Source organism: Macrobrachium rosenbergii, chromosome 59 (genome assembly GCF_040412425.1).
Source record: "Macrobrachium rosenbergii isolate ZJJX-2024 chromosome 59, ASM4041242v1, whole genome shotgun sequence".
Lineage (NCBI taxonomy): Eukaryota > Metazoa > Arthropoda > Malacostraca > Decapoda > Palaemonidae > Macrobrachium > Macrobrachium rosenbergii.
In genome coordinates, this window is record NC_089799.1 from 7,386,343 (window position 1) to 7,404,292 (window position 17,950).

Sequence of the window (17,950 nt, forward strand, 5' to 3'; positions counted from 1 at the left end):
AAATCAAACTAAGTCTATCAGAATATGTGTGATGTATCAAAAATTAAACTAGAAATATTCTAGATTACAAGGGCATCACTCCATCAAAAAAACTCTAACTGTTTCCCTGGTCTTAATTCACTTTAGCAAAACTAAAAGAACAAAACATGTTTATCACTTTGCCTTATGCACACACAATCAGTCCTATTCACTGGTGATCAATAAATGAAACACTTTTTCTAAAAATGTTAAATACAAAAATTTATTTTTAAATTCAAAGTTTATAACTAGAATTCACAATTAATTAGAATTCACAATCTGAAAAATTTATTATTACTCGAAAATAACACAACACTCAATTAATTCTTGAATTAAATTATGAAACAAAACTAATTCACAAAAACTTTATCAAGAATTTAAATTAAGCAAAATTTAAACTATCAAGAATTACTCAAGATTTAAAAAGAAAATCTTAATAAATGAAATCAAGTATGCAATGTTAAATTACGTATGCAATGTTAAATTATGCCAAGGAATATTTAAAATGCTATGTAAATAAATGTTACATCACAAACATAAAAAATGTGAAAATATAAAGAGATTGTAAATAGAAAAACATACAGAAATACACATAAGATTTATCAATAATGATTTCACTTGTTCAAAATTTCCTAACTTATCATACCATGGTATTAATAAGTAAAATTCACATTAACTTACACAAAATTGTGAAAACCTCTGTAAATCACTTGCTGCAGGTGCGTTACACAAAACACACTTTTTACCAGGCGCCGTTACAAACTAAATCATCATCATCATCATCTAGGTGCCATATCCCCAAGGACGTCGGCAATCATGGCTCGCCACTCCTCTCTATTTCCGGCTCTCTGCAGCAACTGAGCTGCAGACATTCTTCCTCCAGTCATTCTCACCAATCCATCCATATATTTTTGTCTAGGTCTTCCTCTTGGCCGACTTCCATTGATTTTACCAGTGAGAGAGAGATGTTCTAGTTCTTGTCTTCTCACTATGTGACCCCAAACTGCATTTGTCTACCTCTCACTGAAGCCAAAGTTCTCTCTCAATGCCTACTCTCTCTAATACCTGCTCATCAGTTTTCCTTTCTGTCCATGATGTTTTCAGCATCCTTCTCCAAAACCACATTTCTGCAGCCTGTAACCTCTCCTCATCTGCCTTCCTCAAGGTCCAAGTTTCACAGCCATACAACAATACAGACCAAACAAAACATTTCACAAATCTTCTCCTAAGATTCATCGATATTTTGAGTTGGTGACTAATCTCTTTATCTTACCAAATGCATCTTTTGCCATGGATATTCTCTTCCTGATCTCTTTTTCGCATTTTCCATCACTTGTGACAGTGCATCCTAAATAATTAAAACTATCGGTTTGTTTAACTGTTTCAGCATTAATTCTTATATCTGTTCTTGGGGATTTCATCTTTGGAGATAACCATAACTTCTGTTTTCTTAATATTTATTGACAGACCTCTTTCTCTGCTTGACTCGTGTAAAGTACTGACTAAAGCTTGAAGTTTATCATGAGAGTCTGCAACAAGTGCTGTATCATCAGCATATCTGATATTATTAATATTGACTCCTCCAACCTTAATTCCTTCCATATCTCTGAGATCTCTCATTATCATTTCACTATATAAATTGAAGAGATCAGGTGATAACACACAACCCTGTCTTACACCTCTCTTGATGTGCTGAGTCTCTGATTCGTCATTTTCTACTTTCACTGATGCCTCTTGATTCCAATATAAATTCTTTATCAATCTTAGATCTTTCCCATCGATATTTATCTGTTCCAATATCCTTATAAGGTCTACATGTCTAACCCGATCAAAAAGCCTTTTCATAGTCAACAAAACAAATATATAGATCTTTTTCACTTCTATTGCTCTCTCCATCAACATTCTCAAAATAAAAATTGCATTTCTTGTCCCTTTATCTCTCATAAAACCACACTGTTCATTGCCAATCTCTGGGAGTATCTTATTTCTTATTCTATTCAAAACAATCCTTAATATTATTTTTGTGATCTGACTCATGATACTGATAGTCCGGTGTTTATTGCACTCAAGTGTTCCTGGTATTTTTGGCATTGTGATAAATGTTGATTTGTACATCTGTGTTGCAGGCTCTCCATCTTCATATATTCCTTCCACTATTTCCATTAATATATCAATGATGTATTCTCCCAGAGCTACCAACATCTCTGCTGCTATTCCATCATCACCTGTTGCTTTATCGCTTTTCATTTGTTTTAAAGATGCCTCTATCTCTGATCTGATTATACTTGGTCCTTCTCCGTTGTCATTGAAGTCTAGATGTTCTATTCTATCATCATCAAACAATTCTCCAATATATTCCGTCCATCTTTCCAATATTTCTTTTGACTCCATTACTATGGTTCCATCCGCTTTTTTGATACCAAACTAAATAACTTTGCTAAATTCAGATCTCAAAAGTTAATGTTAATATGTGACCACAAAACACTACGTTAAAAGTAATATCTTTTAAGAACGAGAGAGAGAGAGGGAACCAACTCGACTGGTCTCAGAAATCAGAATGAAACAAATTTTAGAATTCCAGTAACACGTGAAACAATTACATGATGTCATTAAAGCATTTTGGGTACGAGATATAAAAGGGAAGTTCTAGAAGCAGGGAGGTGACGTCACTAAAGCATTTTGGGTGCGAGATACAATGGAGAAGCTTCTAGAAGAAAGTTACGTCATCCCAGCAAAACGTTTTGAACGCATCTTACAAAACATGACGTAATTGATCAGGACACGTATTCTTTCTCTCAAAGTGGCGTACGTGACTCGAACAATGCATGTAATAACATGAAATCACTCGTCTTGAGCCCGTATGGGACGAATTGGCGTTTGTCATCACTAACCCAAAACAAAGCGCTCGCTCTTATCTCAACTGATGACAACTGAAATGAAACAAGTCTTTGCCGAACACACGTGTTCACATGCTACGCTTTTACCAAGAAAGATATTCGTTCTAAATTACGTTACTATTAAAATTGTATTATCAATTCTACATTATGCTATCAAGTTATTCAATCATTAGTTCTTTTGAGATCTGATACCAAACTAAATATGACACTTCGACAACCATTATCATCAAACATAACACATGAAAAAAGTAAATGTCAAAATTATAGGAGGATATACATATTACAAGGCAACATCATGAAAATATATATGTATATATATATATATATGTATGTATATCAGCGACGACATTAAATACAAAAGGTCACACGATTTCAACAGCATCCATAGAAGAGCTTTTCTTCTCTATTTTCTCCCTCGGAGGCGCGGAAGCCTAATCCTTTTGGTTATCCGACATCTATCACGTCGACGAACTTAATTTCATCCGCGGTTCATTAGTTCCGACGAAAGGCATTTGATTAAGCCTTGGTGAGGTCGTCAGATGCTGGCCTTACAGGTACGTGTGAGGATACAAGGCAGGATACAGTGTGGAATATGCACGTGAAAAACCTCAATGTATTTTAGAGGTATGAAAGATGTCGGTTGGACAGTGCATAGTAAAAGGTAATGAAGGGTAAGATGAGATGGTAATGGGAAAATGAATGACAGATTTGTTCCTTTACATAAAATAACAACGCTAAGAAAGATGATTAAACTGGGAGAAATGCGTTTTGAAAATACATTAATAGTGAAGCAGTAGCGATGAAATCTAGGAGTATTAGTTATTTTACAGTTGTTTTCATTTTATTTGGACTAACTTAATGGGTAATATATTTCGATAATTAGGAATGTGATTACAGTTGTATACTGCGATTTAGTTACAACACAATAATGTTGCAGTCGTAGGTGTTTTGATTCATCAGGGCATTAGAAAAGAACAAAACCCAAAGTACGTAACAGATGCGGTCCAATAACACAAAGTAAATACAGTATATGATGGAAATGCTTATGGTTTGCAAAAGTATTTCCTTAACTTATTTTTCAAGGCCACCGGTCACTTTTAAAGATTAACATTCATTTTACTGTAATTTTAGGTAAACTGGGAATGTACTGTAGGTACTAAGGTGATTAGCAATTATATCCCCACTCCATAATTAGTTTTCTGTAAAAGAAAACTTATTGTGACGGCTTTGTCTCCGCACTTTTTCTGTCCGCCCTCAGGTTTCAAAAACTACTGAGGCTAGAGGGCTACAAATTGGTATGTTGATCATCCTTCCTTCAATCATCAAACATACCAAATTGCAGCCCTCTAACCTCAGTAGTTTATATTTTATTTAAGGTTAAAGTTAGTCATAATCGTGCTTCTGGCAACTATTTAGGACAGGCCACCACCGGGCCGTGGTTAGAGTTTCATGCGCCTCGTCTCATTATACCGAGACCACCGAAAGATAGATCTGTTTTCGGTGGTCTTGATTACACGCTGTACAGAAAACTCGATTGCTCCGAAGAAACTTCGGCACATTTTTTACTTGTTTTTCTTTACTGTGCGTATTTTCAAAGTTACAGGTAAGTATAGAAGTAATACAGTAGATATTGCGCTTCATAAGGGATAGAACAGAAGGTAGCTCAACAATTTCACAGGGGATTGGATCCTCAAATAGCGAAAACATGGAGGTAGCTTAGCAGCAGTGAGTGTAGATATTATTAAGAAACTTCACTTCAGAAAATATCAGCAAGATATTTGGAGACTACAGACCTTTCTGAAGAATTTGCTTAGTAAAGGTCTTGAATTACCCTGACCCGGCTGCTATATTTATTGGACTCAATTTTTCAAGCAGAATAATATCTCAACAATATGGGAATATAATTTCTCTTCTCATAAGAGACCTAATCTTCCATTCTCTTTCTCTATTGCTAATTTCCCCCGTTTTCAGTTCCACTGCCTCCACAGGGCTTCTGTATTTCTTGATTACTCTGTTACATTCCCCTCCTTCCATTACAAACAGCCCAGTATTTGCATTTGCAAAGGACAGCAGTCAAAGGTATAGTTGAAGCCGAGTTAGAGTGAAAACAGTTATGCTTCAGTCTGACTCTTGCATATATACATATCCTATGTATATATGTTTGTACATATGTTTTACGCTTAAATAAAATGAAGCAAATGTTGTGTTAGTGATGTTTTTTTCGAGGTTTCTCTTTATTGTTGATGATAGTTTTATAATCTTTAGAAGAGATTTTGGTAAATTTCACTGAGATGTATTTTAGAATTACTCTGTTATATCTTTATTTATGCTGAAAATACTTGATCGTATCTCTACATACATGAGGTATTAAAGCCCTGTACCTAAAATGAATATATAGATTAATAAATAAACTAATTGAGTAATAATTAAATATATAAATAGATAAAATAAATAAGTAAAAATGGCTTCAGTGCGTCCACGCTGCGGTAAAACAAGTCTTGAACACGCGTTGGAAACTTCACATTTATTGTTCCAATCCTTGGAAAATATCATTTATTGTTCCAATCGTGGAAAATATAATTTAGTGTTCAATTCTTGGAAGATATAATTTATCGTTCCAATCCGTGGAAAATATTTATTGTTCCAATTCGTGGAAAAGTATAATTTATTGTTCCAATCCGTGGAAAATATCACTTATGTTCCAATCCGTGGAAAATATTATTTATTGTTCCAATCCTTGGAAAATGTAATTTATTGTTCCAATCTTGGAAAATATTTATTGTTCCAATTCGTGGAAAAAGTATAATTTATTGTTCCAATCCGTGGAAAATATCTTATGTTCCAATCCGTGGAAAATATTATTTATTGTTCCAATCCTTGGAAAATGTAATTTATTGTTCCAATCCGAGGAAAATATTTATTGTTCCAATTCGTGGAAAAGTATAATTTATTGTTCCAATCCGTGGAAAATATCACTTATGTTCCAATCCGTGGAAAATATTATTTATTGTTCCAATCCTTGGAAAATGTAATTTATTGTTCCAGTCCGAGGAAAATATAATTTGTTGTTCCAATCCGTGGAAAATATCATTTATTGTTCCAATCCATGGAAAAGTATCAAAATTCGGGTAACGATCGGCACGTGTTGCATGATTCATGCAGACAGACCGGCATGATAAACAGATCAAGTTGAACAGACTGAAATGTAATCAGTCTAAGCCTCATTACCAGAAATTTGAAGAGTGTCGCTGGGAAGCTGATAGATTTTCCCCTTAGTCATAATTTAAAAGTAAAACTACAAAAAAATAATAAGGAAATATACCAGATTTCTCTTTAGTTAACCAAGTTCAGTATAGTCCTTGTGTCTTACAAGGAATTATTTTGGAAGCTTGGTTGGTTTTAGTTTTCATCAGTAACATTATAGTTTGGTAGAATATTTGATAAAGCAGTTTGCAACAGTTTTGCAGGCTTTTGTTCCGGTAATATGCAAATTATATTTGCTGATACCCCCAACCAGAGTGCTGGAACTGCTAATTAACTGGAACAATCAGGGAAATTCAAATCCTAACCATAGCCAAACTAAGCCTTCATTAATTAGCCGATGTAATAGCCAGTTCCCATTCCATGGGTTATTATGAATAGTTAAAACACTAACTAATGACCAGGTATAGTGATGATTTTTCGGTTCTTAGCTTTCTTTATCAGAGTAATTAAATATAACTTTTTGTCGAAGCCAGAAAACCAGGTATTGTTCATATGGTTTCCGTATTAAGAGAGATGATGGTATTAACGCCATAATTAATCTTTTGTTATACCGTTGTTTGGATCTTGCTCCGCTGGATGTGAACAAAATTACTTGAAGTTATAGTGTTCTTTTTGGTTAAAATGGTAATTTGACAGCTTTTGGGGGTATTCGATATCGCACTGCCCAGTGCCTGAAGTCTTTTTTTTTTTTTTTTATTCCTTTGGCTTTTTAGCGGAGGACCAGTCTTTCTGGTAGCGATAATGATTCTGATCATCAAATTTCTTGATATTCTGCCAACGCCCCCGATTGACAGATAACTTCTGGCGAGGTGTTATCAGTTAGTAGATTATCCTTAGATCAATATATGCACTTGTTGCAGAAAATTAAACAAGACTCATGCTTACAAAGGAATATGGGTTGAATTTCCTCATTTTGGCAAGAAATATATAAAAAAAACAATGACTGCTGGTATAGTTGCCTTCGCTTTTAAGCGATAGCCTGACTTCGTCTCAAACCAAGAGAACACTGAGGGACTTGTAACACAGAAGAAGAAATCTCTCAGACGCCAGAGATGAAAATGCGTTAATTCCCTAATTAAACCGAACCTCAAAAAACATGCAAAAAGCAAGACTTGCCTAATGTTAAGAGACAATTATTTTCTCCCGGCGCATGGCGAGATTTGAATCCCCCTGGGGGGATACCCAATATGTGTTTCCCGGACAAGGTTAATTCCACCTCTGGTTCATTAGTCTCGACGAATGGGCCCCTGATGAAGCGTCGGTGAGATCATCAGACAGATAGTAAGATTAGACGGAATTCTAGTCAGTGGCCTTTAGCAGCGGCCATGCGCACAAACCTGAAGCTTTGTGAACGAGACAATGAGGAATATACGAGTATATTTCGTGTATGTCACGGACGTGAAAGGTATGATATGGAATGCTGGGATACTGGAAGTTAGAAATTCCTTTTTCTCAATTCTGTTTCAAGGAATGAACAGAAGAGAACATGATGGAACGGCAGAGGAAGATGAGACTTAGTCTTTAAGAATAAGTGCATGTACTTAGGGTACAGGAAAATTTACATTAAGTAAATTTCGTAATGTTTGTAAGTGAACATGTCCTGAGTGTTAAGCCAGCATTAGAAATGCTGAAGACATCAATGCTCTATTCTGTACTTCTATATTCTTTTGATAATAAAAAAACAATGTATTCCGTAAGTGACAACAAAACTAAAATCTGTTTTTGAAAAATATATATGTCGTTATATAAATCACATTTTATCAATAAATGTATTTTTCTGTGTCACAGCCATAGTTTACGTACAGTGAATTCAGCGTTTAGACTAGCCGCATTCCAGCCCGGGCTGGCCTCTCTCACCACTGGCTCCTATTAAAGTATGCGGAATGACGCTAACCTAGTCCTTTTTTATGTTATCCGAGTTTACTGAAAATTAATATACAAGAAAAGAATATTTGCAAAATTGGTGATCAAAACCTAAAAGTTTGTGTAATTTGTAAAATTTTTTAGTCTATGATTAATATTACTTTTATAAAACGTAATCGAAGGATTCACTATACCTTTCGTTAATTAACAGGAACTTCCAAAAGTGCAGCGGAATTCTGGTATGCATAACAAAAATAACAGATTACCATTCCTAAGACGGTATGAATGAAAGAAGCTTCTTTAAGGATGATAATGTATCAGACGTTTATGAAGCAGCAAGATTCGTGTGAGAATATTTCTCGAAAGAGGAATTATTGTCAAGACGAAAGACCATATGGCATCTCGGAAAGGATTACGTTGAACAGAACCACCATAAGAAAAAAGTAGAGAAAAACATGACAACATAAAAGATATATACAAGTATCTATATATCTATAGTTTTTTTTGCCATTTGTCTGAGAAGTTAGGATTAGGAAAAAGCCCGTGATTTAGGGGGAACATCCTCTTGACATTAAGCCCCAAGGGAAAAGGTGATTAGCGGGGCCCCTACCATCTAGTGCTAAAGTGCCTCTCTCTCTCTCTCTCTCTCTCTCTCTCTCTCTCTCTCTCTCTCTCTCTCTCTCTCTCTCTGCTTACGGCAGGCTGTTGTTGTTCTGACTTTGATTCTGACTTTTGGTTTGGGTCTTTCTCAGCATCTGATGCTCTTCCTCTCCTCTTTTCGCTGACTTTTGGTTTGGTTTTTTTCCCTGCATGTGATGCTCTTTTCTCCGACTTTTTTTTCCAGCATATGATACACTTCCTCTGCTCTTTTCTCTGACTTTTGGTTTGGTTTTTTCCCAGCATCTGATGGTCTTCCTCTGCTCTTTTCTCTGACTTTTGGTTTGGTTTTTTCCCAGCATATGATACTTTTCCTCTGCTCTTTTCTCTGACTTTTGGTTTGGTTTTTTCCCAGCATATGATACTCTTCCCCTGCTCTTTTCTCTGAATTTTGGTTTGTTTTTTTTCCCAGCATATGATACTCTTCCTCTGCTCTTTTCTCTGACTTTTGGTTTGGTATTTTCCCAGCATCTGATGCTCTTCCTCTGCTCTTTTCTCTGACTTTTGGTTTGGTTTTTTCCCAGCATATGATATTTTTCCTCTGCTCTTTTCTCTGACTTTTGGTTTGGTTTTTTTTCCCAGCATCTGATATTTTTCCTCTGCTCTTTTCTCTCTGCTCTTTTCTTTTCTGACTTTTGGTTTGTTGTTTTGCCAGCATACGAAGCTCTTCCTCTGCTCTTTTCTCTGACTTTTGGTTTGGTTTTTCCCCAGCATATGATACTCTTCCTCTGCTCTTTTCTCTGACTTTTGGTTTGGTTTTTTCCCAGCATCTGATGCTCTTTCTCTGCTCTTTTCGCTGACTTTTTTTTTTTTTGCCAGCATATGAAGCTCTTTCTCTGCTCTTTTCTCTGACTTTTGGTTTGTTTTTTTCATAGCATCTGATACTCTTCCTCTGCTCTTTTCTCTGACTTTTGGTTTTGTTTTTTCCCAGCATATGATACTCTTCCTCTGCTCTTTTCTCTGACCTTTGGTTTGGTTTTGCTTTTTTTCCCAGCTGACTTTTGGTTTATGATACTCTTCCTCTGCTCTTTTCTCTGACTTTTGGTTTGGTTTTTTCCCAGCTTCTGATGCTCTTCCTTTTCTTTTCTCTGACTTTTGGTTTGGTTTTCCCAGCATATGATACTCTTCCTCTGCTCTTTTCTCTGACTTTTGGTTTTGTTTTTTCCCAGCATATGATACTCTTCCTCTGCTCTTTTCTCTGACCTTTGGTTTGGTTTTTTCCCAGCTTCTGATACTCTTCCTCTGCTCTTTTCGCTGACTTTTGGTTTGGTTTTTTCCCAGCATATGATACTCTTCCTCTGCTCTTTTCTCTGACTTTTGGTTTTGTTTTTCCCAGCTTCTGATGCTCTTCCTTTGCTCTTTTCTCTGACTTTTGGTTTGGTTTTTTCCCAGCATATGTTACTCTTCCTCTGCTCTTTTCTCTGACTTTTGGTTTGGTTTTTTCCCAGCATATGATACTCTTCCTCTGCTCTTTTCTCTGACTTTGCTCTTTTCTCTGACTTTTGGTTTGGTTTTTCCCAGCATTTGATACTCTTCCTCTGCTCTTTTCTCTGACTTTTGGTTTTGTTTTTTCCCAGCATATGATACTCTTCCTCTGCTCTTTTCTGACTTTTGGTTTGGTTTTTTCCCACTGATACTCTTCCTCTGCTCTTTTCGCTGACTTTTGGTTTGGTTTTTTCCCAGCATATGATACTCTTCCTCTGCTCTTTTCTCTGACTTTTGGTTTTGTTTTTTTCCCAGCTTCTGATGCTCTTCCTTTGCTCTTTTCTCTGACTTTTGGTTTGGTTTTTTCCCAGCATATGTTACTCTTCCTCTGCTCTTTTCGCTGACTTTTGGTTTGGTTTTTTCCCAGCATTTGATGCTCTGCTTCTGCTCTTCTCTCTGACTTTTGGTTTGGTTTTTTCCCAGCGTATGATACTCTTCCTCAGCTCTTTTCTCTGACTTTTGGTTTGGTTTTTTCCCAGCTTCTGATGCTCTTCCTCTGCTCTTTTCTCTGACTTTTGGTTTGGTTTTTCCAAGCATATGGTACTCTTCCTCTGCTCTTTTCGCTGACTTTTGGTTTGGTTTTTTCCCAACATCTGATGCTCTTCCTCTGCTCTTTTCACTGACATTTGTTTTGGTTTTTTCCCAGCATATGATAATCTTACTCTCCTCTTTTCTCTGACTTTGGTTTGGTTTTTTCCCAGCATCTGATGCTCTTCCTCTGCTCTTTTCTCTGACTTTTGGTGTGTTTTTTCCCAGCATATGATACTCTTCCTCTGCTCTTTTCTCTGACTTTTGGTTTGGCGTTTTCCCAGCATCTGATGCTCTTCCTCTGCTCTTTTATCTGACCTTTGGTTTGGTTTTTCACAGCATCTGATGCTGCTCTTCTCCTCTTTTCTCTGGTTGGTATTCTTGCATAGCTGCTTCCAGTCCGTGACATTTTCTTGGATCAAACTTTACTCAGACTGATAATGAGTGTGCCCCTTGGGAGGGTAGTGCCTTCAGTGCTCATGTGGTGCACTGTAGGCATTACTTAAGGTTCTTTGCAGCATGTCTTCGGCCCCTAGCTGCAACCCCTTTCGTTCCTTTTACTGTACTGCCTTTCATATTCTTTCTTCCGTCTTACTCTCCACCCTCTAACAATTTATTCATAGTGAAATTGCGAGGTTTTCTTCCCGTCACACCTTACAAACCTTTTACTGTCAGTTTCCATTTCAGCGCTGAATGACCTCATAGGTCCCAGTGCTTGGCCTTTGGCCTGAATTCTATATTCAATTCAATTCGATAATTACTGGGATTTTTGATGTCTTAACAAAAGTACCAAATTAAACCATTTTTCCAGTGATGTTCGAAATCTTTAGGTCATTTATAAATTTATAAATTTGTGTGGGAATTATATATATATATATATATATATATATATATATATATATATATATATATATATATATATATATATATATATATATATGGGTGGGCGTGTACATAAATGAATAAATAAAAATCATGCATTCTCCGGGAAAGCGAAAAATATATTGCAATATACAGGGTGTTTTGAAATTATAGCCCCCTCTACAGTATAAACTAAAGTAATTTAGAACAGATATTTATTTAAGTTTCTCTCTGAGTATTTAATATTTTGTTTGGCCTCCATCTGCCTGTACCACAGCCTGCATTCTTGAGGGTATGATTTCAGCAAATCGCAAAAAAGCTGAGACTCAAACTCCATTTCCCTGAGCACTTAGGTCACCCTCTCTTCGCAGGTCATCGAGGCTTGGTATACCATCATAGTTCACTGTGCGTGCTTCAACACGATTCTTTAAGATACTACCAATGTTTTCACACACATTAAGGTTGTGGGAGCTACCTGGAAATTCACTTGACGAGAAGAAATCGATACCACTGTTTCGAAGCAGCTTCTGTTTCTGAAGAGCCTTGAAACATGGTGCCTTATCATGCAAAAATGTGACTTCTTCAACAGATAACACATTTTCAGGATCTTTGAGGGAAGGAAATACTCCACCAGTAAGCACAGTTTCTCTGAAGTATTCGCCATTCCATGACTGTCCATTTTCTTTGATGATTCACATTAACCGTTTGGCTGTGAAACAGAAAAATTCCCAAACATTCAGGAAATTTCACAACTTTGCGATAGTGCACGTCATCGCTGATATCATCCAACTTTGCAGCCCAAATGATGTCATTTTTATGATTTGGCTTCCTGACTGTGTAAATGAAGAATTCATCTGATGCAGCAACATGGAGAAAGTCAGCTTCATCCCAATCTTTAAGAAATGAACCACAAAACCATGTACGGTCTTCTCTCTGTTGCTGAGTGATGTTGGGCTTGCTGATAACATGAAATGGCTTGATACCAGAGTTTTTCAACTTACGATATACAGCACTATAACTTCTCTTCTTTCCCGGTTTTGTTTCTAGTTCAAGCGCCAATTTACATAAAGACTTTCTTGGTCTACCCACTGCCTCAGCTATGATGTCTTTTGACTCCTGAGAAAGGACTTCAGGCCTCCCAAGATTCTCACTCTTTTCGCGATGACAGTCGTATGGATTTTTGTTCCAGTTTCTTTTAACAAAGGATTCATCTCTTTTAATGTATTTAGCTATCCAGGAACGTGAAATGAAGGATGCGTCAGCATCCCTGGCCTCTCTGAAGGTTATAGCCCGAATTCGGTCAATCCATCTGATTTCCTCCAAGTCGTTAGCCATGGCTGTATCTAACTCTGTCACTCAGTCTGAAAATACAAGAAATGTAAAATGAAAAATAGCTTAATAGAAACTTAAAATAACGTACTTGAAGATAGGCTATAGCAGAAAACGTCATAACTTTCCATTTGCTCTGTGGAGGGGAAGGGGGCTCTAATTTTGAAGCGCCCAGTATATTCACCTCAACAGAAGAAGTATAGTTCATACATGGTGCATACATGGTGAAGAGGATTATACAAGAATGTTTGGCATTTATTATAATACAAAGCGCAAGAACTACACATTTGGTATTTGAAGAAAAGTAATATTAAATCGTAGCAAAAACAGTAAAATACGATGGTCATCGCCAACAATGCTGCGTGGCGCGACGGTTCCACTGTGAAGTTCCACCACTGATGTCTTTCTTGTGCTTCAACTTCTACAAATCTCCGCTCATCTCCAGCCTTCCTTCTCACAGTTCTCATCCAAGGAGGTGGGGGTCTCCCAGATCTTCTGGAGCCCACAGGAGTCCAGCTAACATTAACACTTACAATTCTGCTAGGGGTTGTGTAAAGGATGGATTCGCAGTTATAAACTACACCCAGGGAAGTGTAGGCACATTAGCTTTAAGTCTGTGACCATTTTAGCATATTTTTTAACATGAATATCAGCATTTTCCTGTGTACCCTTAGAATCACTGACAAGTGTAGGTATATTAGTGACCATCTTAGCATGTTTTTGTAACATGAATGTCAGAATTTTCCTATGTACTATTAGAAACACTGACAAGTGTAGGTACATTTGCTAAGTCTGTGAGCATTTTAGCTTATTATTGTAGCATGAATGTCAGCATTTTCCTTTGTACTGTTAGAAACACTGACAAGTGTAGGTACATTAGTGACCATTTTAGCATTATTTTGTAACGTCAGAATTTTCCTGTGTACTATTAGAAATACTGACAAGTGCAGGTATATTTGCCAAGTCTTTAACCATTTTAGCTTATTTTTGTAACATGAATATCAGCATTTTCCTATGCACTGTTAGAAACACTGACGAGTGTAGATACATCAGCTAAGTAGGTGACCATTTTAGCTTATATTTGTAACATGAATGTCAGCATTTTCCTATGTACCATCAGAAACACCGTGAAATTTGCAATACTCCTCCTGATGGAACCACTGAATATTGTAAGAATTTGACCATTAAGTGGCACAGGTGTATTAGATGGAACCACAGCCAAGTGCAAGGGGGATTTCAGGTGAACTGAACGTAGAATCGTTCAAACGTACACACGAAACTGGCCTATGTTAAGTGAGTCCCAGTTGTAGGAGTATTCAGCTGTTGAATAGTCATGAGGGGTAGATGCTCGAGTATGAATTTACCAAATTTTTTTTAATATAGTGGTTGAAGTGAAAGACACATTAACAAATATTTTCGATGAATGAAATCTTGGGAAAATAAGGCACATATTCAGATGACTTGAAGGTGTTAGTGGAAGAGAAGAGAGTTTAACAAGCGAAGTTATTCAGTGGATTATTTTCCTATTTGAGATTCAAGAAGGGGTCTGAGGGTAGTGGAAACTTGTTTAAATCAAAACTAAACGATAAAGAAATAAAAGTAAATGATGTCAAGCGGTAATGGGGAAGCTGTTTAATAGGAGAGTATATATATATATATATATATATATATATATATATATATATATATATATATATATATGTATATATATATATATATATATATATATATATATATATATATATATATATATATATATATATATATATATATATATATATATATATATATATATATACACACATACACACACACACACAAGGATTAAAAGGCTTCTTTCTATACATAATTTTGGAATGTTGAACAAAGACTCTCGTGTCGTTTCCTCAAAAGAAATGAGAAGCATCTTACTTTTCCACCTGTCTGTCTGCGCCTCCTTTTGGTACTGTTTCTTGCATAAATTACTTCGAACTTCTTTGAACCTCCTTTTTCTGCTAATTTCCCCAGTTTTCAGCTCCAGTGCTTCCATCTGGTCTCTTTCCAAGCTTCTTATCTCTCCTTTGTGCATTCCCCTCCGTTCTTGACATGCAGATTACGGCTCACAATAGCCGAGGTCAGGGGGTGTAAGACGTTAATCAGATTAAGACGGTAATTTCTTTTCACCAAATCCCTGGGAAACAGTACTCTCTATTATTATGTATATGTGTATATATATATATATATATATATATATATATATATATATATATATATATATATATATATATGTGTGTGTGTGTGTATATGTGTGTGTGTGTGTGTGTGTGTGTATATATATATATATATATATATATATATATATATATATATATATATATATATATATAATTTGTGTGTTTGTGTATTTATACATGTGCATGTATATATTATATATGTATGTGTATATATGTGCGTATGTACTAAAGGCTCACCAGTAACCTATCAAATCTCCTTGTATGGACGCAGCCATTGACCCCTATTTCGCAAGCATTCTCTTGCTTCCTGGATGTCTAGTCCCCTATTTTAATACCCCATTTACACAGTCTACCCATCCATTCCACAACAAGCTGTAGGTCCCGTGCGTAGCCACGTAAAATAAGTCTAATCCTTCGGGCCAGCCCTAGGAGAGCTGTTAATCAGCTCAGTGGTCTGGTAAAACTAAGCTATACTTAACTTTTTCCTGACAATCCTCCTTTCTTTCAGCACGTTAATGTTGTATACTGTTTCCACTAGCTGATTATCCTCCATTCTGCTCACGTGACCGAACCATCCTATTACACACACTAACACTCTAATGTTAATTTTAAATTTTACATTTCTTGCCCTTTTATGTTCTTTTTATCGTACAGCCACTATATAAACAATTCCTCGCTATAGCTTTTTCTTTTTTATTTGCATTTGACATCCACACTTCACTTCTATGGAGGAGAGGTGGTTTATATATTCCAGCCTTGGCATCCATAGACATTCCATGTTTCAACCCAGTCTTTTGCACACATTATGATAATTATCTTTCTTGCTTCACCTCATCTTTGACCAACCTCTTCTTTAAACAACATATATTTTTATAAACAAATACATATATGTATGTACATATATTTACCCATATATACTGTATGTAAATATAGATGTATATATACGACGTCTTGCAATACTTGATCACCCATCGAAGATTTCGACAGGACCAACATTGCTTAAACTTAACTGATGTGAAGACGCATCAACATGCACTTAGATTCATACGTTCATATACATTTATGGCTACATAGAGGCATGTGATGTGTCAAAACACGCCCTATCATTTTAAATTATCCCAGGCAAGAATATTCCGGCCGTTAATTGCCGTTTATGCCGAAAAGTTAACCAGCCCGCATAGGTGGTCGTAGGAAAGTGATGATGATTCATCAGCATAATCATCGCTGATGACTTAATGACGCGAAGCCCCCAAGAATGAGCGCTGATCTTAGTCAATTAAGCTTTTAATGATTAAAGTTGGAATGAGGCGCCTTTCAACTTTGGTCGTCCATCATCTGCTGCTGCATCGGGTGGATTTCTGGATGGCGTTCCATTCGTCCATCCATCCACCCATAAGGTCTTGGGCATGTTCATTCAGCGATTGGTCTGCGCTGAGCTTTCCCAAACGGAAATTCAAGGTGGGACGATGCCAGGCATCACTACTCTAAAACTATTCACTCTTTATTTTAATTATGTATTTTATATTTTTATGTATCTATTATTCTATTTTTTTGTTTGATAACTGATCTCTTCTTTGTTTTAGTTATTTACATTTTTATCAATTTATCTCTTAATTTATCTTTTTTGTCTAATAATGGATCTCGTCTTTATTTTAATTATTTATTTATATGTTTTTTTATTTATCTCGTAATTTGTCTTTTTTTTTTTTGTCTAATAACTGATCTCCTCCTTCTGTATTTCCGATTATCTCTGCAACTTCTTTCAAATAAAGACCATACATTTTGGAAGCTTGAATTTGAAGTCAGTGGCTCCTGTGAGCTTGTTTCTTATGAATAATAATAATAATAATAATAATAATAATAATAATAATAATAATAATAATAATAATAATAATAATAATTTAAATTTAGGCCTTACTTGGTGGCGGAGGGACTTGGCGAATACTTAGTGCATAAAGAACTGGGTGAATCTGTGGAATTTTAATAAAATGACAAATGAACAAACGTGTACAAAAATGAACTTTTGATTTCCCTCTAAATACGGATAAAAAATATATTATATTCACTTGGCAAAATTGCCATTTTAATTCAGATTACGTCTGTATACTGCTGTAAGTATGCAGTCCACGAGTCAAGTACTTTTTGGGGGTATTAAGAATACGACTAGATGTTTGTCGTGTGTGTTTGTGTATGTATACATATGTACGTGTGCACTGAGCCACAGTCACCAGATGCACACATCAATTCACGTTTTCGAGTAAATTGAGTTCGAAAAATTTTATCCGCGTCTTTTCCAAAGGACAGAGAAAAAAAAAAAAAAAATAGATTTCGAACGTGGGCATTGTTTCATATGAAAGCCCTGTCCTTTAGCGATTTTTTTTCTTTTTTCTTTTTTTTTTATCTTGTTCGAAAGGAAGTAACTGAAATCCAAAAAAAGAAAGAGGATAATAGTTGTTCTTATGAAATATTTTGACCGTACTTTCAAGTCTCGAGTTGTATATACATGAAATTAATAAAATGGCAGAAAAAAGGCGAATTTACACACAGTTACCTAATTGTTAATATGGAAATGTAGGTCGGTAAAGAAATAAACATCAGCACGAACAGTACCGTTGTTCATGCTGGGGAATTTCAGTTACTTCCGTATTTTTCATTTTTAGTGAAATTTGTTGAAGAGTACAATATGCGTTCCTGGAAATCTAAGGTTGACCTCTGCTGGAAAAGGAAATTGTAGAGTGAATTTTTTCCTTTTTGTAGTTTCATTTTTTATTTTTTATCAGAGAGAGAGAGAGAGAGAGAGAGAGAGAGAGAGAGAGAGAGAGAGAGAGAGAGAGA

General features: G+C 35.8%; 2 protein-coding genes across 2 annotated transcripts; both read right to left on the bottom strand.

The window, feature by feature from the left end:
- Window positions 1-6,872: 6,872 nt before the first annotated feature.
- Window positions 6,873-10,094, bottom strand: LOC136837441 (micronuclear linker histone polyprotein-like). Its single transcript, XM_067102220.1, has 2 exons — window positions 8,739-10,094; window positions 6,873-6,980 (listed from the first exon to the last, which is right to left on the bottom strand). Exons 1-2 carry the CDS (start codon window positions 10,092-10,094, stop codon window positions 6,873-6,875), a joined length of 1,464 nt encoding a protein of 487 aa, XP_066958321.1.
- A 3-nt stretch (window positions 10,095-10,097) lies between these two features.
- On the bottom strand, window positions 10,098-10,943 carry LOC136837442 (serine/arginine-rich splicing factor 4-like). The gene has a single exon (XM_067102221.1). It carries the CDS (start codon window positions 10,941-10,943, stop codon window positions 10,098-10,100), a length of 846 nt encoding a protein of 281 aa, XP_066958322.1.
- Window positions 10,944-17,950: the final 7,007 nt, after the last annotated feature.

Bases quoted from the DNA above. Each gene is read 5' to 3' on its own strand.
- LOC136837441 (XM_067102220.1), bottom strand. From the start codon at position 10,094: ATGCTGGGAAAAAACCAAACCAAAAGTCAGAGAAAAGAGCAAAGGAAG. The intron at 6,981-8,738 runs GTAAGCAGAGAG...ACACCTCGCCAG, and splicing joins CAGAACAACAACAGCCTGCC to AAGTTATCTGTCAATCGGGG.
- LOC136837442 (XM_067102221.1), bottom strand. From the start codon at position 10,943: ATGCTGGGAAAAAACACACCAAAAGTCAGAGAAAAGAGCAGAGGAAGA.